Genomic DNA, 24058 nt, shown 5'->3' with positions numbered 1-24058 from the left:
GAGTCATTTTGAAGGCTGCTAGGCGGCCAATCCACAAAATATCATAAGATAGCCTGGACTTAGTCAGGTCTAAAAAACTATTAATGAGTGGAGGTAAGTTAACATCAAAAACAGAGGCCGTAGAAGGTAGAATTTGGATCCCCAAATACTGAATTGAAGCCGAACGCCAGTTATATGGATAGTGTGATTGAAGGGTGGACACTATGGGAGCTGGGATATTAATGGGGAGAGCATCTGTCTTTGTCGTATTAATTTTATAAAAGGAAGCTTCAATATACTGTCCCAAGATAGCATGCAAACAAGGAGGGGAGGATAGCGGGTCCGTGACAAACAGAAGGACGTCGTCCGCAAAGAGGCACAACTTGTGAGTAGTAGTGCCAATAGTCACCCCCGGGAAGCCCCCAGACATCCTAATCTTCTCAGCAAGGGGTTCTATGCCCAACGTAAATAATAAAAGGTGATAGAGGGCAACCCTGTCGGGTTCCATTCGTAATAGGAATTGTATCGGAGAGGAAACCGTTACTAAAATAAGATTTTACTTACCGATAAATCTATTTCTCGTAGTCCGTAGTGGATGCTGGGACTCCGTAAGGACCATGGGGAATAGCGGCTCCGCAGGAGACAGGGCACAAAATAAAAGCTTAAGGATCAGGTGGTGTGCACTGGCTCCTCCCCCTATGACCCTCCTCCAAGCCTCAGTTAGGATACTGTGCCCGGACGAGCGTACATAATAAGGAAGGATATTGAATCCCGGGTAAGACTCATACCAGCCACACCAATCACACCGTACAACTCGTGATCTAAACCCAGTTAACAGTATGATAAACGCAAAGGAGCCTCTGAAAGTATGGCTCACAACAATAATAACCCGAATTTTTGTAACAATAACTATATACAAGTATTGCAGACAATCCGCACTAGGGATGGGCGCCCAGCATCCACTACGGACTACGAGAAATAGATTTATCGGTAAGTAAAATCTTATTTTCTCTGACGTCCTAGTGGATGCTGGGACTCCGTAAGGACCATGGGGATTATACCAAAGCTCCCAAACGGGCGGGAGAGTGCGGATGACTCTGCAGCACCGAATGAGAGAACTCCAGGTCCTCCTCAGCCAGGGTATCAAATTTGTAGAATTTAGCAAACGTGTTTGCCCCTGACCAAGTAGCTGCTCGGCAAAGTTGTAAAGCCGAGACCCCTCGGGCAGCCGCCCAAGATGAGCCCACTTTCCTTGTGGAATGGGCTTTTACTGATTTTGGCTGTGGCAATCCTGCCACAGAATGTGCAAGCTGAATTGTACTACAAATCCAACGAGCAATCGTCTGCTTTGAAGCAGGAGCACCCAGCTTGTTGGGTGCATACAGGATAAACAGCGAGTCAGATTTTCTGACTCCAGCCGTCCTGGAAACATATATTTTCAAGGCCCTGACAACGTCAAGCAACTTAGAGTCCTCTAAGTCCCTGGTAGCCGCAGGTACCACAATAGGTTGGTTCATGTGAAATGCAGAAACCACCTTAGGTAGAAATTGAGGACGAGTCCTCAATTCCGCCCTGTCAGAATGAAAAATTAAGTAAGGGCTTTTATATGATAAAGCCGCCAATTCTGACACACGCCTGGCTGAAGCCAAGGCTAACAGCATCGACACCTTCCATGTGAGATATTTTAAGTCCATAGTGGAAAGTGGTTCAAACCAATGTGACTTTAGAAAACTCAACACAACATTGAGATCCCAAGGTGCCACTGGAGGCACAAAAGGAGGCTGTATGTGCAGCACCCCTTTTACAAATGTCTGAACTTCAGGTACTGAAGCCAGTTCTTTCTGGAAGAAAATCGACAGGGCCGAAATTTGAACCTTAATGGACCCTAATTTTAGGCCCATAGACAGTCCTGTTTGCAGGAAATGAAGGAAACGACCCAGTTGAAATTCCTCTGTAGGGGCCATCTTGGCCTCACACCACGCAACATATTTACGCCAAATGCGGTGATAATGTTTTGCGGTTACGTCCTTCCTGGCTTTGACCAGAGTAGGGATGACTTCTTCTGGAATGCCTTTTTCCCTCAGGATCCGGCGTTCAACCGCCATGCCGTCAAACGCAGCCGCGGTAAGTCTTGGAACAGACAAGGCCCCTGCAGTAGCAGGTCCTTTCTTAGAGGTAGAGGCCACGGTTCGTCCGTGAGCATCTCTTGAAGTTCCGGGTACCAAGTCCTTCTTGGCCAATCCGGAACCACGAGTATAGTTCTTACTCCTCTCCTTCTTATGATTCTCAGTACTTTTGGTATGAGAGGCAGAGGAGGGAACACATACACTGACTGGTACACCCACGGCGTTACCAGAGCGTCCACTGCTATTGCCTGAGGGTCCCTTGACCTGGCGCAATATCTGTCCAGTTTTTTGTTTAGACGTGACGCCATCATGTCCACCTTTGGTTTTTCCCAACGGTTTACAATCAGGTGGAAGACTTCTGGGTGAAGTCCCCACTCTCCCGGGTGAAGGTCGTGTCTGCTGAGGAAGTCTGCTTCCCAGTTGTCCACTCCCGGAATGAACACCGCTGACAGTGCTATCACATGATTTTCCGCCCAGCGAAGAATCCTTGCAGCTTCTGCCATTGCCCTCCTGCTTCTCGTGCCACCCTGTCTGTTTACGTGGGCGACTGACGTGATGTTGTCCGATTGGATCAACACCGCCTGACCCTGAAGCAGAGGTTTTGCTTGACTTAGGGCATTGTAAATGGCCCTTAGTTCCAGAATGTTTATATGAAGAGATGTTTCCATGCTTGACCACAAGCCCTGGAAATTCCTTCCCTGTGTGACTGCTCCCCAGCCTCTCAGGCTGGCATCCGTGGTTACCAGGATCCAATCCTGAATGCCAAGTCTGCGGCCCTCTAGTAGATGAGCACTCTGCAGCCACCACAGGAGAGACACCCTTGTCCTTGGCGACAGGGTTATCCGCTGATGCATCTGCAGATGCGATCCGGACCATTTGTCCAGTAGATCCCACTGAAACGTTCTTGCATGGAATCTTCCGAATGGAATCGCTTCGTAGGAAGCCACCATTTTTCCCAGGACCCTCGTGCACTGATGCACTGAGACCTGGCCTGGTTTTAGGAGGTTCCTGACTAGCTCGGATAACTCCCTGGCCTTCTCCTCCGGGAGAAACACCTTCTTCTGGACTGTGTCCAGAATCATTCCTAGGAACAGTAGACGTGTCGTTGGAATCAGCTGCGATTTTGGAATATTTAGAATCCACCCGTGCTGACGTAACACTACCTGAGATAGTGCTACTCCGACTTCTAACTGTTCCCTGGATCTTGCCCTTATCAGGAGATCGTCCAAGTAAGGGATAATTAAAATGCCTTTTCTTCGTAGAAGAATCATCATTTCGGCCATTACCTTGGTAAAGACCCGAGGTGCCGTGGACAATCCAAACGGCAGCGTCTGAAACTGATAATGACAGTTTTGTACTACAAACCTGAGGTACCCTTGGTGAGAAGGGTATATTGGGACGTGGAGATAAGCATCTTTGATGTCCAGAGACACCATATAGTCCCCTTCTTCCAGGTTCGCTATCACTGCTCTGAGTGACTCCATCTTGAATTTGAACCTTTTTATGTAAGTGTTCAAGGATTTCAGATTTAAAATTGGTCTCACCGAGCCGTCCGGCTTCGGTACCACAAACAGCGTGGAATAATACCCCTTTCCCTGTTGCAGGAGGGGTACCTTGATTATCACCTGCTGGGAATACAGCTTGTGAATGGCTTCCAAAACTGCCTCCCTGTCGGAGGGAGACTTTGGTAAAGCAGACTTCAGGAACCGACGAGGGGGAAACGCCTCGAATTCCAGTTTGTACCCCTGCGATACTACCTGTAGAATCCAGGGATCCACTTGCGAGTGAGCCCACTGCGCATTGAAATTCTTGAGACGGGCCCCCACCATATCTGAGTCTGCTTGTAAAGCCCCAGCGTCATGCTGAAGACTTGGCAGAAGCAGGGGAGGGCTTCTGCTCCTGGGAAGCGGCTGCACGGTGCAGTCTTTTTCCTCTTCCTCTGCCCCGGGGCAGAAAGGAGTGGCCTTTTGCTCGCTTGTACTTATGGGAACGAAAGGACTGAGTTTGAAAAGACGGTGTCTTTTTCTGCTGATGTGAAGTGACCTGGGGTAAAAAGGTGGATTTCCCAGCCGTTGCCGTGGCCACCAGGTCCGATAGACCAGCCCCAAATAACTCCTCCCCTTTATACGGCAATACTTCCATGTGCCGTTTGGAATCCGCATCCCCTGACCACTGTCGCGTCCATAACGCTCTTCTGGCAGAGATGGACATAGCACTTACTCTTGATGCCAGGGTGCAAATATCCCTCTGTGCATCACGCATATATAGCAATGCATCCTTTAAATGTTCTATAGTTAACAAAATATTGTCCCTATCCAGGGTATCAATATTCTCAGTCAGGGAATCCGACCATGCGACTCCAGCACTGCACATCCAGGCTGAGGCGATTGCTGGTCGCAGTATAACACCAGTATGTGTGTATATACTTTTTAGGATATTTTACAGCCTTCTATCAGCTGGTTCTTTGAGGGTGGCCGTATCAGGAGACGGTAACGCCACTTGTTTAGATAAACGTGTGAGCGCCTTATCTACCCTAGGGGGTGTTTCCCAACGCGCCCTAACCTCTGGCGGGAAGGGATATAATGCTAATAATTTATTAGAAATTAGCTGTTTTTTATCGGGGGAAACCCACGCTTTATCACACACCTCATTTATTTCCTCTGACTCAGGAAAAACTATTGGTAGTTTTTTCACACCCCACATAATACCCTTCTTTGTGGTACTTGTAGTGTCAGAAAGGTTCAATGCCTCTTTCATTGCCGTGATCATGTAACGTGTGGCCCTACTGGACATTACGTTTGTCTCGTCACCGTCGACACTAGACTCAGTATCTGTGTCAGGGTCTGTGTCGACCCACTGAGGTAACGGGCGTTTTAGCGCCCCTGACGGTGTCTGAGACGCCTGGACAGGCACTAATTGATTTGCCGGCTGTCTCATGTCGTCAACAGTTTTTTGCAAATTGCTGACATTATCACTTAATTGTTTAAATACAATCATCCAGTCAGGTGTCGACTCCCTAGGGGGTGACATCACCAACACAGGCAGCTGCTCCGCCTCCACATCATTTTCCTCCTCATACATGTCGACACACGCGTACCGACACACAGCACACACACCGGGAATGCTCTGATAGAGGACAGGACCCCACTTAGCCCTTTGGAGAGACAGAGGGAGAGTCTGCCAGCACACACCCAGCGCTATATATATACAGGGATAACCTTATATAAGTGTTATTCCCTTATAGCTGCTGTTATTATCGTTATTTGCTGCCAAAAATGCCCCCCCTTCTCTTTTTTACCCTGATTCTGAAGCAGGACTGCAGGGGAGAGTCAGGGAGCCGTCCTTCCAGCGGAGCTGTGAGGGAAAATGGCGCTTGTGTGCTGAGGAGATAGGCTCCGCCCCTTCACGACGTCCTTATCTCCCGCTTTTTTGTGTAAAAATGGCAGGGGTTAAAATACATCCATATAGCCCAGGAGCTATATGTGATGTATTCTTTTTGCCACCTAAGGTATATACTGTTATATTGCGTCTCAGGGCGCTCCCCCCCAGCGCTCTGCACCCTCAGTGACCGGAGTGTGAAGTGTGCCGAGAGCAATGGCGCACAGCTGCGGTGCTGTGCGCTACCTTAGTCTGAAGACAGGATGTCTTCTGCCGCCGATTTCACCGGACCTCTTCGTCTCTTCTGGCTCTGTAAGGGGGAAGGCGGCGCGGCTCCGGTGACCCATCCAGGCTGTACCTGTGATCGTCCCTCTGGAGCTAATGTCCAGTAGCCTAAGAAGCCCAATCCACTCTGCACGCAGGTGAGTTCGCTTCTTCTCCCCTTAGTCCCACGATGCAGTGAGCCTGTTGCCAGCAGGACTCACTGAAAATAAAAAAACCTAAACTAAACTTTTATTCTAAGCAGCTCAGGAGAGCCACCTAGATTGCACCCTTCTCGGCCGGGCACAAAAATCTAACTGAGGCTTGGAGGAGGGTCATAGGGGGAGGAGCCAGTGCACACCACCTGATCCTTAAGCTTTTATTTTGTGCCCTGTCTCCTGCGGAGCCGCTATTCCCCATGGTCCTTACGGAGTCCCAGCATCCACTAGGACGTCAGAGAAATACCCGTGCAGAGGGGGAGGTATATAGAGATAAAACCGAAGAAAGAATATGGCCACTAAAACCAAACTTGTCTAGAACCGAGGACATATATTGCCAGTTCAGTCTATCAAACGCCTATTTTAATATCGCCGTTCAAAAGTGCAATGGGCCTATAATTTTGACAATGCGCTGGGTTTTTACCTGGCTTTGGTATAGTGATAATTTGAGCCTCCAGCATTTCTGTAGGGAAAGCACCAAGAGAGGAGATTGAATTATACAAGGAGGTCAGGGTGGGCGATAGTTGATCACAGAGAGAAACATAAAATTAATTTATGAAGCCATCTGGACCGGGGGCTTTATTATGCGGGAGTGATTTCATTACTTGAATTACCTCAGAGGGGGTCCACGGGGCATTTAATGTCTCGAGCTGTTCCGCAGAAAGGGAGGGGAGTTTGACGTCGGCTAGGAAGGATTGTATAGAATCAGGAGTGGGTTGAAAAGTAAGGGGATCAGAAGAAAGGTTGTACAGCTTGGTATAATATCTAACGAATTGTTTCGCTATGTCATATGGATTGGACACTTTACCACCCTGAGGAGAAATCAGATGTCTAATCCTATTACGAGCCTGGAGAGCACGGAGTTTGTGAGCCAGCATTTTCCCCGGTCTATTACCAATCAGGTAAAATTTCTGTCTCAACCTATTTAAAGCAAACTGGGTCCGTCTCATAAGGAGTTTCTGAAGTTGGCCTCGGATATCATTTAATTCCCTACGTAGGGCCCTAGAGGGGTGGAGTTTATTCCTATCTTCAACCTCCTTAAGTTTAGATTCCAAGTCTTGTTGTTGTTGGATAGCTTGTCGTTTGAGTCTAGCACCGGCTTGGATCGCAGTGCCTCTCACAACTGCCTTAAGGGAACACCAGAAAGTCATGACAGAAGTATCTGAGGGGGAATTAGTTTCCATATAGAGTGCGATGCAGTCATCAATCGCTTTTTTAGATATAGGGTCCGACAGCAGGTGGGCAGATAGGCGCCATGGCCGAGGGGGGGTAAATTGGTGGTAAATATTCCAAGACCATAGGAGAGGAGCATGATCGGACCAGGAAATAGGCAGAACATCCACCTGTGCTGAGTGCTGCAAAGTCCACTTATCGCAAAGAATAAGATCTATGCAAGAGTAGGAATTGTGCACTGGAGAGAAATACGTATAATCTCTCGAAGTTGGGTTCTGAACTCTCATATTCTGCCATCAAATTACGGAAGGCGAGTGACGGGCCAGCCGGAGCCGCAGACATCTGGGAAGAAGACAGAGGAGATCTATCTAATTTAGGACCAAGCACTAAATTATAGTCGCCCAACATTAGCAGGGCACCCTGACGAACCCTCACAATAGTCGAGCAAACTTTTCTAAGGAAGGGGACTTGGTTAGAATTGGGAGCCTAGAGAGATACAATCGTAACCATCTTATCCTCCAATTTTCCAACTAGAATCTGGGACAGCAGTTCAAACGAAACAGAGCTCCGAAAAAGAACAGCCACTCCATTGCGCTTGAAGGGGCCATTTGCAAAAAAGCCAACTGGGTATCTCCGGTCTCTCAGAGCCGGGGGACCTGATGACGAAAAATGCGTTTCCTGCAAGGCAACTATGTCAGCTCTATGTTTATGAAAAGTGGTCAAGGCTAGCCTGTGTTTATTGGGGGAGTTCAACCCTTTAACATTCAATGAATATATTCATACCATTTAAAATATAGAAAAAGCAAAACTACAAGTACCAATAAGGGTACCAACAAGCACATCAACAAATAATGCAAGTGACTAGTGAGATACCCTCATGTGTACAGTAAGAAGAAAAAGAAAGACAAAAGAGAATCAGAGGAAAATGCAGGTACACATAGTAATATAAACAGCAAATGAAGGAACCAAAAGCATACACATATATAACAGATAAACTCACGTATCCGGTATGCATTATATGGGGGACGGAGTCCCCAAACATGAAGATCAACCAGGAACTACATTAATTGGAACATTGAATACTCAGTCAGGTCGCAGACCACTCACGGGTAAGTGGCAGGCGAGGTTTCAATGTAGAGGGCACTTTGACCGAAACATCCCAGTCATTAAGCAGCTTAACCCCAGCGTCCAGAGTGGCAACTAAGTAGGAGGAATTCTCATGGGAAATCACCAATTTCACTGGGAAGCCCCATCTGTATCTAATGTCATGAGAACGTAGTGCCTCTGTGATAGGAGCCAGAGCTCTACGTTTAGAGATGGTCAGTGCTGAGAAGTCAGGAAATATTTGTATGCCTCCAAGCGTATCCGAATCAGACGCAGATCTGGCAGCTTGCATTATCCGTTACTTGGTCGTGAAGAAGTGAACACGGAGGAGGGTATCCCGAGTATAGGAGGCGGAAACCGACCGTGGTTTCGGAAGCCGGTGAATGCGATCAATGAGAAGGTCTCTGTCGTCCGTCCCAGGTAGCAGTTTGCGGAAGAGGGACATAGCATAGTCCAAAAGTTCCGAATTTGCCACAGAGTCTGGGATACCTCGGATTTTAATATTATTTCTCCGCGACCTGTCCTCTATATCCGCCAGTTTGTCTTTATACGTCTCCATCTCAGCTTGTTGTCGGTCATGGGCCGAAATAAGGTCATTATGAGAGGACACCAGTTCCTCTATTTTACGTTCAAGATGTTCTGTGCGATCACCTAAAGCAGTTAGCTCCACTTTAACTTCACGGATAGCCAGAGAGAGGTCTTGAGTGAGCTCAGATTTAAAAGCCGCAAGGACTTGACACAGAGTCTTGACAGTGAGAGGATCCGTAGAATTAGAGTCCACCCCAGGGACCGATAAGGAATGGCAGAACTCTCCTTAGGACGGTCAGGTTGGCTCGATGGGATGGAGCTCTCGGCAGGAGACGAGGAGATACGGGCCCCTTTTTGATTAGAGAAAGCCACCGGGGGCGGGAGTGTGTCCTTAATTTTTTTAGGGGGCATCGTTAGAGGGCTGCAGTAGAAGGAGTAGACGAGTGAAACTGGAAGGCCAATGCGTCACAGGCCCTGGAGGCAGAGTAGTATGCTGGTTCCAAACAGAAGCTGCTATGTATGCATGAGAACCCCAGGTGAAGGTGTAGAGAGGACAGAGCACATCACATCCCTATTCAAACATTATTACATGCAGAGAGATCTTCGCAGGGTCGGGGAGAAACGACAAATATGAGAGAGGCACAACAAATCCCAGTAAGGGGGTACTCACAGATCCTGTACAGGGGATTCCAGCAGGAATCGGCAGCACTACCACATAATGGAATATACACCCCAAGGGAGATGTAGTAAAAAAAGCTGGAGGTGAGCCCCAGGCAGATATTACTGGTCCTGGTCTAGCTCAGGGTTCAGTTTCAGCCTCAGAAGGAGGGGACAGAGCTGCAGAGATGCACAGACTGAAGAATCCAAAATGGGCGCTGGCTGTGAATGTCTCCTTCCCAGCTGGAGACAGAGGTGGATCCCAGGCACACCGGAGTAAAAGCACAAGGGCCCACAAGTCCTCGGCCTCTGGGAGCCCCCAGAGACCCAGCAGGAGCCTGCAGGGAGAGGTAGGAGCCGTCCGGCAGAGCCACGTCCCGTTCTCCCGGGTCCCGGAAGTCCGGCCCGGGTAGGCTTGAAAATTAAGTCCCACGGCTTCAGGGCAGAAGGTAGGCCGCAATCTGCAGGAGCCTCCAGGAGTGCTCCCCGATTCCGCGGACCTCACCAATCGGCCAGCGCACAGCAGCAGGAGTGGGGGAGAGGGCACCAGGCTGAAAGGAGCAGAGATGGATGTGCAGGGAGGGAGAGAAGTGCCAGAAATCCTGGAGCTCTTCCACTCACAGCAGCAGCTAGGCCACGCCCCAAATTGTGCTTTTTTAATCTTTTCATTATTGATGCATGCATTCTTATGGTGTATTTATTTTTAATATTGAAGCATATATTAATTCTTCATAAATAAATTGTGTAATTATTAGATACATCATTATTGTCGTTACATTGAACAAATATAGCACAGCCTCCATTTTGCTTTTTGTTAATCTCTTGTGGGAGTGACTTCCCCTTTTTCTGAGGCCGCTGCTTGGTACAGCATCCCATACCTAGAGCGCCCGAGCACCCCTGGGTAACCAACTTTTTACATATGACTCAGTTTTGGATAGCCTTATACAGAGCAGGTAAAGAGATATTTGGATATACAGATGTGTCCTTATACATCATTGCAGCAGTCGCACCAAAAAGCTATTCTCGGCATGCCAGATACTGTGAGGCTCTGCTAGCTTTTGGCATCTTTTTTGCATGTTGTTTTTATAGAAAATGCACCACAGTCGCATTGCAATGTGACTAAGACGCACCAGGAGACTGTGTTTAATAAATTGATATGCGACACTTGTATATTTGTGTGCGACTGAGTATATGAGTTAAGTTGTGCTTTATATAAAGTCACAGTCACACACAATATACAAGTGTTGCATAGCAAATGAATAGCACAGTCTGATGGTGCACCCTAGTTGCATCACGTTGGGAATAAGATACATTTTTTGCAAAGATAGACACCTGACGCTAGCAGAGTTGAACTGGACCTGGTGGCGCAGTTGTGCAAAGCATCTGGCGCTGCATGGTGTATTGAGTCTAGATCATAGGTTCTCAAACTCGGTCCTCAGGACCCCACACAGTGCATGTTTTGCAGGTCTCCTCACAGAATCACAAAATAAATAAATAGCTCCACCTGGGGACCCTTTAAAATGTGTCAGTGATTTATGAATACACCTGTGCTCCTGCGGGGTTACCTGCAAAACATGCACTATGTGGGGTCCTGAGGACCGAGTTTGAGAACCTGTGGTCTAGATGTATGAGGAGACACATCTGTAGCCTGGACAGAGAGAAAATGTGAAACTGTGTCTATCCACTTTGTACGGAGCTACAGAACCCTTGAGGAGCATTTTAAATGAGAGATAACAATAATATTAATAATATCACATATATTCAACTGTACTAGGTACAATTAAGCAAAGAAAATGTTTGAGGTTACAGCACCTTTCGGCAGAAGTTGAAGCCCCTTCTTGTGGTGACAAAGCCCACCATTCCCAACATCAAGAACCCCTAATATGTTATGGTGAAAGATATGAATGGCACCACGTACCAAGTTCTACATCCTGGTCATCCGTCAGTACGAGGATGATGTTTGGACGGATATTCCTTCGGTCCCTTTGAAATCTTACTTTGAGGCGCTGCTTGGAGAGGAGAGGGGAATTTCCCTCAATTGCTGGCATGAGAATCACCATTAAGAGCCCAAGGAGAACCATTTGCTGATGTGCCATCATTGGCTGGTCCGACTCACAGCTCTATCAGTGTGTCTTTCTCTGGTGTTCACCAGTGCTGTAGAGGAAAGAGAGAGGGTTAACCATGCTATGAAAGCCAGACTTACACATACAATTCTCATCTGTCTAATCACAATCTGTGCTTTCCTTAAATCTTGCATATTGTACTTGATTGAACCCTGTACTACAGAACATCTTTACACTGCAGCTATACCTGTATATGAAATGTTACATTACAGTGTCAGTGGAAAACAGCCACTGACACTGTAACATAGCACTTCATATACATATTCGCAAACAGAATATACACATGCTGCGTATCGTTTTAATCAGCATAGTCTGGTAGTGTGTCTTATTCCCATACACAACCACAATGACGGGGGATACACCTATATATATATATATATATATATATATATATATATATATATATATGTATATATACAATAAAGAAAGAGCTACAGGGAATCCTTGTTTTCTAGTATACAGTATGTGACTTATAAGAGGAGTAAAACAATATCTGATCAACAGCAAATATACAGGAATATACAACATGGTAAAAACGTAGCAGCTGTCAGAAGAGAGTCAAGATATTACATATAAGCAAAAATGTTCACACAAATTCAGCTGTGCAGAGAGAGTTAGATTTGGGTGTGGTGAGTTCAATCTGCAATCTAAATTGCAGTTAAAAATAAAGCAGCCAGTATTTACCCTGCACAGAAATAAAATAACCCACCCAAATCTAACTCTTTCTGCACATGTTATATCTGCCTCCCCTGCAGTGCACATGGTTTTGCCCAATTGCTATCAAAAATCCTGCTGCGATCAACTTGGAATTACTCCCTCAGTTCTAATAACCAGGGGCCTTTTTGTTTTGTTAAATTACACTGATCAACGCTAAGAAGAGACGTGTACTAAGCAGTGATAAAAGTGGAGAAGTGAGCCAGTGGAGAAGTTTCCCATGGCAACCAATCAGCTGCTCTGTATACTTTTATAGCATGCAAATTATAAATGTTACGTCAATGCTGACTGGTTGCCATGGGCAACTTCTTCACTGGCTCACTCCCCCTAAAGGGTCTATTCATGAAGCAGTGAAAAGTGTGGAGAAGTGAGCCTGTGGAGAAGTTGCCCATGGGAACCAATCAGCTGCTCTGTACAATTGTATAGTATGTAAATTATAAATGTTACTTCAATGCTGATTGGTTGCCATGGCCAACTTCTCCACTAGCTCACTTCTCCACACTTTTCACTGCTTCATGAATAGACACCTCAATCCTGCTAGAGTGATTTTGGGGTAACTTTGTGGTCGGTTTTGCTATATTGGCTCTAATTTTTGAGATATAAGAAAAACACAATAGACAACGCTCAACTGCCAAGTGACAGAGAGTCTAATTCATGTTTGTATGCAATGCCGATGTTTACGCAACTGAGCGATTATCGGCAGACTGCGCTTGTGTTAATAGTAAATATGCGATTCCACACGCAGTGAGATCTTTAACGCAGAGATTGACAGGAAGGGACCATTTAGGGGAGAAAACAGGGAGTGCTGGCAAAAATGCAGGTAGTCATGGCTGTTTTCGGGGTGTCTCTATATCGCTACTGCCATGTCCAGTCTGGGTGACCATAGGCATACTTGAGGAGCCGATGTTCCTCATTATTACGCTGTTGCGGCGTATGTGTGTGCAGTTGCTGAGGACTTTGCAATGGCTCCAGTTGGTGTCTATATTCTTTTCTGGGCAGCAGCTTCACTTGCTATCAGTGGCGCACGCAGGGGGGGTTTCCGAGTACCTGGAAACCCCCCCTGATGAGACAGACTTTTTGTTTTTGAGACGGAGACAGCAGTGTCTCCGTCTCAGTAAAAGCCGCGATCGCGACCGCATTCGCGACCACGGAACTACAGCAGCAGAGAGCTACGTACAGTAGCTCTCTGCAGAGCCGGATTAACGGTGGTGCTCTGGGGACCGATCTGCGGCATAGGGCTGTGCTCCCCACTGACAACTCACAGCCCCCAGCGCTGCGCTCCACCTACCCCTGCCCAACAAGAAGAACCCGCCCGCATGTTACGTAAAGATACTGTGCTGTACGCTCCTCCTGTACAGCGTCTTGCCGTCTCTCCTGTTCCAGCTCTCCTCATGTGCGCTCTCTCCTGCTCCCGCTACTCCCAATCCTAGGATTCCAGGCAGGTAAAGGCTAAACGCGATGCTATGGGGGAGTGTGTGTGAAAGGGGGGGATTGTCAGAATTGTTTGGGTTATTTTGTTAAAGGAATCCCTGCCTTCACACTTGTGTGTGTATATAGATAGATAGATAGATAGATAGATAGATAGATAGATAGATAGATAGATAGATAGATAGATAGATAGATAGATACACACACATACATACAGGAAGGATGCTGTGGAACTTAGAGACTTGTTATAGAAAAATATATTTAAAAAATCACATCAAATCACATCAAAATACCAATGTTTCGGGGTCCATGGCCCCTTTGTCCACACCTGGCTATGGGACCTGAAATGTTGGTATGTTGATGTGACGATTTTTTGAAATATGTTTCTCCATCACAAGTCTTTAGCATCCTTCATGTTTATAGCTCTCTTAAGGTCCATACACACTTAACGATAAAATGAGCAACGTCGCTCATTTTCCCCCTCCTTGAGCGACGTCGAACATTTTATCGTCAAGTGTGTATGCCGCCAGCGACGACCGATGCACGGCCCAGCGGGTCGGTAATGATCGTCGTTGTCGGTAGGGCATGCATGAAGGATGTGGACTGTCGTCCACGACCTTCATGCAGGGCTGGCGGGGGCGTGACGTCACTGAGCGATATGAGCGGTCATATCGCTCAGTGTGTACAGTCGGCCGGCCCGGGAGGGGGAGACATTAGACGATGTTGTCTAATGTGTATGGACCTTTACACTGAAGGCAATGGGGCAATTACCATTGAAGTGAGTTGAGTACCGGACTAATATCATACAGTGTGTGTGTGTGTGTGTGTGTGTGTATATATATATATATATATATATGTGTATGTATACTTTTTTTTAATCCAATTATGTATTATGATTTTTAAAATTTTATGCCTTAGGGCCCACCTGTCTTAAGTTCCCCAGGCCCCCCAAAGCCTTAATCCAGCTCTGGCTCGCTGCATAGAGAATGTCAGGGCGGGCGTGGGGGTGGGGGGAAAGGTGCTGGCTGTGCATGCTCAGCGACAGTCACAGCAGCTCCCTCTGTCCTCACAGTGACTGCTGCCAGTCTGTTCCTGCCTCCCAGACACTGGTGCCTGGTATGTATAACATATACAGTATGTACAGTATACTGTATATGAAGTTTGCGTGTTTGTATGTATTTGTAGGCATGTATTTATGTAAGTATGTGTGTTTGTGTGCTTGTGTATGTATGTATGAATTTGTGTGCTATCTATATATGTGTGCACATATATAAATAAATATACATGCATACATACATACATACATACATACATACATACGGAACCCCCCCCCCCCCCCCCCCCCCCCGACTAAATCCTGCGTTTGCCCATGGCTATGATTAGCAAGTCTGTGGGCTGAAAAATCACAGCTGTGTAGTCATGTACGTACAAACATGAATTAGGCCCAGAGGCCAATCACTTATATTCTACAATGATCAAATAGAATATTGACATGTCTCACCTTCTAGGATGTTCTGGCAGATTCCCAAATGCATGTATTATTGCTGGGTTCCCTATTAATTGAGGGTATACATTATCTCAAGAACTAGAGCCAATTCGGAAAGAGTACTTTACTCTTTGAATTTAGCAACCCCAAAATCCAGCCCCCCTCCTTAGGAAATATTTATAAAAAAATAGTTTCTGTGTGACCGCGCGTGCTGCACAGGTGGCACTGGGCGAGGACCAATGGGCAGCGGGATGGCTGCTGGGGGTGTGTGACGGGTGCGATTACTCACCTCCCCACCACACCTCACTCAGGGGTCTATACATGTAGCAGTGAAAAGCCCTGTTTTGCGTTAAACAGGGCTTTTCTCTGCCTACTGCAATTCACAGAGCGGGTTACCGTGGAGAAGTCTCTGACTTCTCCAGCGGTACCCCCGCTCTGTGCCTGAATTGCATCACCATACCTTTGTATGTTGAGTGCGATTCATGATGGTGCGGAAAGCTCTGCTTTCCGCTTCTCCATGGAGTTCAGGTTCGCCATCTGAGGACGGCGTAACCTGAACTGTGGTGCGGAGACGGCAGGGAAGCTCAATGCTTCCCTGCTCTCTGCTCGGCACCTGGCGCTGGCTCCGCCCCCCGACCTCCCAGCAACCACTGTGGCCTGCCGGGAGGTCAACAAGCTGCGCATGCGCAAAGGGACCCGCCGCTGGACTCCGCGCATCGCAGGGAGGGACTGCTGGAGATGACCTCACCGCAGGAGCCCCAGACACCGCAGCGCATCGTCGAAAGGGTGAGTATACATGAATTGCTACTTATTACAGCTATACATCGCATCGAAGCAATGCGATGTATAGTGATAAGTAGCAATTCTGTCTTCTTTGTTTTCTTTATGAATAAACCCCTCTGGAAGAGAAAGGACACAGACCATACTTACCTACTCTCCCGGAAGCTGCGGGAGGCTCCCGTTTTTTGGGGTAGCCCCCCCGCACCCCTGGAAGAGTGGGCAGGTCTCCCGCATCCTGCTCGCATCTTAGTGATGCGAGCAGGATGGAGATAACCTCCTGCATTCGCGGGTCCGTCGGGTGGAGAAGGGGTTAAAATGACGCAAATCGCGTCATTTTAGCCCCGCCTCCTTCCCACGGACCCGCGAATCGCGGCATTTCCCGATGCGGAGGCGGGGCTTAGTGATGGTACAGTCCAACCCAGCCCCCCGAAAACACCTGCTGCATCTCCTCTCCGGGCTTCTCCCGGAGAGGAGACTTACAATGTAGGTAAGTATGACACAGACTGCTTCTGAAGCTGCCTCTCTCCCCAGCGCAGCACACAGCAGCTGCTGCAGCATTTACTCCTCTCTCTCCCTGTTCCATATCATGCTATGCCACAAGTGTATCTCGATGCACTTTAAAATGTATCATGATGCAGACGCACCTAACAGAATATCATGAGTTGCATGACTCTTAAGGTATGTGTAACTCAAAAAAAAAAACACCAATTTTTCACAGCCATTTACAGTAGGTACAGAATGAACTCAATTGTACATGTGCCCAATAAGATTATAGATAGATTTCAATTATTTTTTAAATATAAAGGGCCCCATACACTAGAACGCTAATGCTCGATTTCATCCAATTTCGGGCATTCAGGCCGATATATTGGGTGAAATCGGGCATTTTTGGAGGTGTTTTCGATCTGATGCGTGTTCCCGCGACCTAGATAGTTAGTGCTGTACTCATGATATGTCGGTTCCCGCAGACATGGAAGGGATCGATTACGATATATTGCATGCAAAATGTACCAAATCGTATGGAACCACTCCCGGGAAGCTCCCGGGAGAGTTCAAGGGAAATTGCCTCCGAATTCAGCCTCAGGACATATCGTTGTGGTGTATGGGGCCCTTAAAAGGGGTCAGAACAAGTTGTAGGCAATCGGAGCATAGATTATATGGCAGGGTACAGTCATCCTGACAATCAGGCCTACCAACTCCACTACTGGATTATTTACAAGTGCTTCCCACTCACCGCCGCTTTGCACAACAGTGTTATAAAAAGACATAAAATGCAAGCTACTGTCATAGTACAGTTGCAACAATTGAACCTATTTATCATTCAATATTTACAGCATATACTGTTTTCGGGGGATACCCCACAAATATAGTGTCACTTGAATGCATGAAGGAGAGACCACAGCAGATATCCGCTTTGGTCCCCTCCATTTACAACAACAGACATAGCCCCTCTAGTAATTTATACATTTCCCCCAATATGATTTAGCAGAGACATTATGAAAGTTGTGGATAGTTAGGTGCACTACTCTGTTTGTACATCTCTGACCTGTACCTATAGTTGGCTTCTCGGAAACATAGAACTTTATAGACAGAAAACAGCTGTGCAATACTTTGCCAGAAATTATATTTGCAATCTAACAGCTTCCAATCAGGCAGTAGCGGATCTTGCTACGGGCACACACAATTTTTGCCCAGGGAGCCGCCTTCCGGAGGGCGCCGCTGCCATATGGAGGGCGCCGCAGGCGTGGCAAGACCTGCTACTGATGGTGCCCCCCAGTGCTGTGCTGTCACTGGATGTCATTGCGCACTGCACGGCATTGTGGGACCAGCACATAGACGCTAGGGGTCATAACTGACCTCGTGTCTATGCAGTGCTATGGGAGAGACGTCATGACGTCTCTCCCATAGATCAGAGGAGTGGCGGCTGCGGCCGGAGACGGAGGTAAGCAGCGGTCGGGAATCAGGAGCGGGGATGGTGAGTATTAATTCATAAAAAAAATTTTTTTGTAAGCGGCACAACTCTACTGGGGGCACAAACGGGGGCACAACTCTACAGGGGGCATAACTGACACGCCCCTTTATGAAGCCACTCCCCTATTTTCACCCGGGGCGGCACAAGGGCTAGAACCGGCCCTGCAATCAGGCCTAGAACAGGATCACATTTAGGTCCACAACACACTATCCGGCCAAACAGCAGAGCAAGGGGAGAAGAGTGTGTGTGTTCACTCCCCACCCTACTCCAGGATGCACTCTGGGCTATAAGCAGATCAAGGGGAGGAGAGTGTGTGTGTTCACTCCCCACCCTACTCCAGGATGCACTCTGGGCTATAAGCAGATCAAGGGGAGGAGAGTGTGTGTGTTCACTCCCCACCCTACTCCAGGATGCACTCTGGGCTATAAGCAGATCAAGGGGAGGAGAGTGTGTGTGTTCACTCCCCACCCTACTCCAGGATGCACTCTGGGCTATAAGCAGATCAAGGGGAGGAGAGTGTGTGTGTTCACTCCCCACCCTACTCCAGGATGCACTCTGGGCTATAAGCAGATCAAGGGGAGGAGAGTGTGTGTGTTCACTCCCCACCCTACTCCAGGATGCACTCTGGGCTATAAGCAGATCAAGGGGAGGAGTGTGTGTGTGTTCACTCCCCACCCTACTCCAGGATGCACTCTGGCCTATAAGCAGATCAAGGGGAGGAGAGTGTGTGTGTTCACTCCCCACCCTACTCCAGGATGCACTCTGGGCTATAAGCAGATCAAGGGGAGGAGAGTGTGTGTGTTCACTCCCCACCCTACTCCAGGATGCACTCTGGCCTATAAGCAGATCAAGGGGAGGAGAGTGTGTTTTCCCACTTTCTCCCTACTTTATTGGATAATGCATGGGCTCCTATAATGATTAGCTATAATTATAAGAAGCGAGCATCGCCACTAGAAAATCTATATCTACGGGCAAGGGGAAACAGCGCAGCAGGTCTGTAACTTGTGCAGTGCAGTCAGTGCAGCACCCTGGCTCCCGAATTTTCAATCCACCCTATGGCTTCCTGCAACATCAGAGAAGCTAAAAGGAAATTAAGAGGAAAGGAGGAGTCCTAAGGTAAGTAAATAACAATGGTTAAAGCATACTTGCCTACCTGACCCTCTCCATGAGGGAGAAAATGCTCTGTTCCTGGACTTTCCTGGTAATGTACGATTGCCATCACCTGTGGTGAAACACCTTTCTTATCAATTAACTAGCTCAGCAAAGGTGATGGCAATCATACATTACCAGGGAAGTCCAGGAACAGAGCATTTTCTTCCTCATGGAGAGGGTCAGGTAGGCAAGTATGGGTTAAAGATCGGCTTACCATACTATTCCTTTAAACTGTGACACTCATGAATTACACAAGTTCTGTGGCTGACTATAACCAGGTGAAATGCAGGCTTGAATTAGGCCAGCCACAGAACCTGTGGAATTCATATGTGTCCCAGTGTAAAGGGATAGTATGGTAAGCCTACTTATGGGTCATATGCTAAAAAGTTTATTTAGAGAAAAAGTGGAGATAGATAAAGTACAAACAAACAGCTCCTAACTACTATTTTTCAAATACAGCCTGTAAACTGACAGGAGCTGATTGGTTGGTACTTTATTTCTCTCCACTTTATCTCAAAACAATCTTTGATGCATATACCTTTATACCTTTAAAATGTGTCATGTATGAGCATGCTTACCATAACACTATCCCTTTAAACCCGGACGCTCATGGATTACATAGGTTCTGTGACTGATTGAGACCACAGAACCTGTGTAATTCATTAGTGTCCCGCTTTAAAGGGATACTATGGCAAGCCCAGGGCCGGATTAAGGCTGGTGGGGGCCCCGGGCAACCGTGTGGGGGCCCCCACCACTAAAAATTGCGGCCAAAGAACACCCCCAGTGCGTGGGCGGGTCGGCGGGCACTCGCACACTCACATACATACACACTTACACACACAATGACTCACACACACATACTCATCACCATACGGAGCAGCAGCTTTACAGAGGCGCACGCCGGGCGGCTCAGTCAAAGTCTCGCGGGTTAGTGAAGTGAAATCCCGCGAGACATTCACTGAGCCTCCGGCGTGCGTTACTAAGTCACACGTTAGGGGCCCCCACAGACTGCGTTTTAAATCGGAGCAGTCTCTGTCAGCAGCCGCCGAGGAGCTCCGTGTACACTCTGTACACAGAGCTCCTCGGCGGCTGCTGAGGGAGACTGCTCTGATTTATAAAGCAGTCTGTGTGGGACCCTAATGTGTGGGGGCCCCGGGACGGCCGCCCTTGTCGCCCCTAGGATAATCCGGCTCTGGGTAAGCCTATGTAGAGAATGAGGATGTCACTCTTCAGCATGTTTTTTTTCAGCAGCAAAAAGTCTGAAAGCCGCTAGGGTGGCGCAAAGTAAGGATTTGTATTTCAAAATATTTACTATAAAATTAGAATGAACCATTACCCAGTCACTCAGTGAACCCCTAATTCCCATCAGAACAAAGAATTTAAGAAAAAAAAGACTGCATCAACAATTTCAAAGAGGTAAAAGAATTAAAATGAAGTGCTATCTATTCATTCAATATATTTTGACTTTGGGTACACACTCTGCCTTCAGACACAAAGGAGAGCACAGGATAATACATTATACTGAACAATTGACTGTCACTCACAAGTCACAGTCCTGGCTCTAGTATTAAATACAACTAGCAGATCTATATTTCACAAGTTCCAAGCAGGAGTTTGAAAAAAACGTAATAAACTTCATCTGAGTTGTGGGAGTAATTTATAAACCACCTGCTGGGCAAGAAACATATCTTCCCACTCTCTACAGGGATGGTTAGTTGTAAAGTCTGGACTGAAATAAATAGGACTCCAGATTGGTGCTGCACTTGCACTGGATCTGCTGAAATCCATTAAGTCCACTCACGGCCCGATGCGGGAGAGATGTGTGCTGAGTGAACCGCTCAGCACACATCTCTCCCGGTGCTCAGCACAGCGCGATCTGTACTGACCGTGTGGGGGGAGACGGGGGGGGCGCTCACTTCACCCAGCGGGTGAAGTGAGCGACCCGCTAGATTGGCCTGCATGCAGGCCAATCTAGCGCCAGCGATAGCGATGCGCGGGGCTGCGCATCGCTATCGCTGTTAGGGCTACACACGGAGCGATCTTGCTGAAAATCTAAGCAATCTAGTCAGATTGCTTAGATTATCGCTCCGTGTGTACCCCCCTTTAGTGTGGTTTATGGTAAGCGAATGTGAGTTACATAGTTACATAGTTAGTGAGGTTGAAAAGAGGCAAAATGCCCATCGGGTTCAACCTATATTCTGTCTTATGCTGTTCATATTATATGCAACTGCTGAAGTAATGGTTTAGTACCAATTGACAACTATGATTCTACCACTCTCAGATATTAATGTCACTATGCTAAATGCTATAACCCTGGATAAGTTTTCCAGTTAAAAATGTGTCCAATCCGTTTTTAAATGTATTTACAGAGTCTGCCATTATTACCTTATCAGGCAGTTAGTTCCAAATCTTTATTGCTCTTAACGTGAAGAACCCTTTCCTACGTTGTGTAGTTGTCTGACCGTGTCCCACACTTACGTCAGGACTCATTGTAGCCACTTACATTAGCCAACAGTCAATAAGAGATAGGAATTTCTACAACTGCTGCTGACAGGTATTCTGCCCACTATATTCTAAAGCAGTGGTTCTCAAACTCGGTCCTCAGGACCCCACACAGTGCATGTTTTGCAGGTAACCCAGCAAGTGCACAGGTGTATTAATTACTCACTGACACATTTTAAAAGGTCCACAGTTGAAGCTAATTATTTCACTTGCACTGTGTGGGGTCCTAAGGACCGAGTTTGATAACCTGTGTTCTAAAGTGACCTGAGGAGCCTACAGATAAGGCTTCCATAAAAACAGGGCTGAAATTACAGGAAGACACCTAAGGCAAAGTCCAGGAAAGTGCTCTGTTCCTGGACTTTCCTGGTAATGTATGATTGCCATCACCTGTGGTGAGCTAGTTAATTGATAAGAAAGGTGTTTCACCACAGGTGATGGCAATCATACCTTACCAGGAAAGTCCAGGAACAGAGCATTTTCTCCCTCATGGAGAGGGTCAGGTAGGCAAGCATGACCTAAGGCATTTAAGGGGTTAACAGTTAAACTCCACAAGTAACACATCAGCAAAATTAATTTCAAGCACGCAGTTCCTCTTACGTTATTTTGTTTGTTACAGGTTTAACAACTGAAAAAAGATAATATGTTAATAAAAACAAACAGAAAACTATAATAGGCAGATTTAAAGTGCATACACATGATGCGATAAATCCTTGCGATTTTGACTAAATAGTCAAAATCGCAAGAAAAGTTAGCACATATCACACTGTGTGTACACAGGTTGCAAAACCAATGCGCGGCCCCGCGAGGTCGGTATCGCAAGAAAAATTATACTGTGCAAGCAAGTCAGTTTTGACTATCTAGTACAAAATATAGTCAAAATCGGCCATAGCCAAAACCGCAAGTACACATAGGGGGTAATTCAGACTGGATCGCTGCAGCAGCATCAGCAATTGCAGTCTGAATTCCTATGTGGAGTGCGCACCCCGGCAGCCCAGTGAGATGCTAACAGCATTTGTGGGCTGCGATCGCCTCTGCCTGATTGACAGGCAGAGGCTGTTGTGGGGCGTGCCTATGGCATTGGGAGGGTGGGGCGCGGTGGCAGTGGCATGCCAGCGTGCAGGAGCTGCGCTGGCAGGGAGCTACTCGTCAGGTGCAAAAGCATTGCCGCCGAGAATTGCTTTTGCACCTGTGTGGGTGTGTGTGTGTGTGGTGGGGGGGGGAGGAGCGCGTGACGTGGGGCGGACTAGCCCTCTGCTGGGCATGCCCCCGCATGTCAGGGTAAATTATATGCGGGGTAAATTATCGTAGATGTGCTAAATTTAGCACATCTACGATCAGGTCTGAATTAGGCCCAATGTTAAAATCGCACATTAGTCAATATCTCACCGTGTGTATGCAACTTTCCTGGTGCTTATCTGACATGACTGTATATTAGAGATGTGTGGGTTAGGATTTACTCGGATTGCAAAACAGCATGTTATTGGCTAAATGCTTGTCACATGTTTTGGACAGCCAAAAAGAAAGATTCGGATAAATACAAACTTGCGCTAATGTGGCATTAAGAACCAAGTTAATCTGAGCTCCCACATCTCTACTTTATATACACCTGACACTGAATACATAGTAAGCCTGGCCCAGTATCGGACTGGGGCATGAAGGGCCCACCGGGGGAAGCAGGGGTAGGGGCCCATGTTTAGGGGTGTGGCAAGTCTCCAGAGGGAACATGGCCAGCTGCCACAGAGTCTTGGCTAACCATTAAAGAGGGCATGGTCTGGGCCCCTTGATAAGTATGTAAACACTGCTAATGCATACATGATAATGTACCAGATTAATACTAGCAATGCACCATAGTTCCTGTGCAATATAAAATAATGGGAGGCGGTCGTTAGGTCAACAAGCATTAGGTCGACATACATTGGGTCGACCACTGAAGGTCGATATGGTCACTAGGTCGACATGTACCAGGTTGACATGCAAAAAGGTCGACATGAATTTTTCACAAATTTTTTTCACCTTTTTCATACTTAACGATCCACGTGGACTACAATTGGGAACGGTAACCTGTGGCAAGCGCAGTGGTAGCGAAGCGAGGCACCTTGCCCAAAGTTCGCTCGCCATGCGAGGGGACGCGGTACACTAATTGGGGTTCCCCGTCACTTTACGATGAAAGCGACACCAAAAACAGTAAAAAAAACTCATGTCAACTTTTTTCCATGTCGACCTTGTACATGTCGACCTAATGCATGTCAACCTAATGAACCACATCCAAAATAACTTATGTATAATTCAAGTGCACAGTCTGAAATCTGATCGTTTCCTCTGTGCCCCTGTGGGTCAGTCCAAGCCTGGCCTGGTCTGTATAGCAAATATCTAAGCTTAGAAACAATGTTAACTGACCAAATTAGAAATATTTACTGACAACTGAGATATTATTTATAAAATTGTAAACATTTATCCATCTATCAATGTTACTGAAA

At 47.1% G+C, this 24058-nt stretch overlaps 1 protein-coding gene and 1 long non-coding RNA gene across 13 annotated transcripts in view; one reads left to right on the top strand and one right to left on the bottom strand.

The window, feature by feature from the left end:
• The window catches only part of SULF2 (sulfatase 2), a 663681-nt gene that overhangs the window by 274505 nt on the left and 365118 nt on the right, over positions 1 to 24058 (bottom strand). For all 9 annotated transcript variants that reach the window (XM_063958903.1, XM_063958897.1, XM_063958899.1 and 6 more), the window contains one exon: positions 11343 to 11578. In XM_063958903.1, the coding sequence (XP_063814973.1) occupies positions 11343 to 11523 (181 nt within the window). In that variant the 5' untranslated portion in view covers positions 11524 to 11578. The remainder of the gene's footprint in view (positions 1 to 11342; positions 11579 to 24058) is intronic.
• LOC135055178 (uncharacterized) overlaps positions 1 to 24058 on the top strand; it is a 126275-nt gene that overhangs the window by 58415 nt on the left and 43802 nt on the right. For 2 of the 4 annotated variants that reach the window (XR_010243675.1, XR_010243673.1), the window contains exon 1: positions 13573 to 13703. The exons of 1 other annotated variant lie outside the window; for it this stretch is intronic. This is a non-coding gene — a long non-coding RNA (uncharacterized LOC135055178). Of the gene's footprint in view, positions 1 to 13572; positions 13704 to 18759; positions 19044 to 24058 lie in introns of those variants that run through there. One more of the 4 variants, XR_010243672.1, reaches the window with a different exon arrangement.

The sequence above is a fragment of the Pseudophryne corroboree genome, chromosome 3 (assembly GCF_028390025.1).
Source record: "Pseudophryne corroboree isolate aPseCor3 chromosome 3, aPseCor3.hap2, whole genome shotgun sequence".
Lineage (NCBI taxonomy): Eukaryota > Metazoa > Chordata > Amphibia > Anura > Myobatrachidae > Pseudophryne > Pseudophryne corroboree.
Note: the sequence above shows the minus strand (reverse complement) of the source record. Positions and strands in the feature narration are given on the sequence as shown.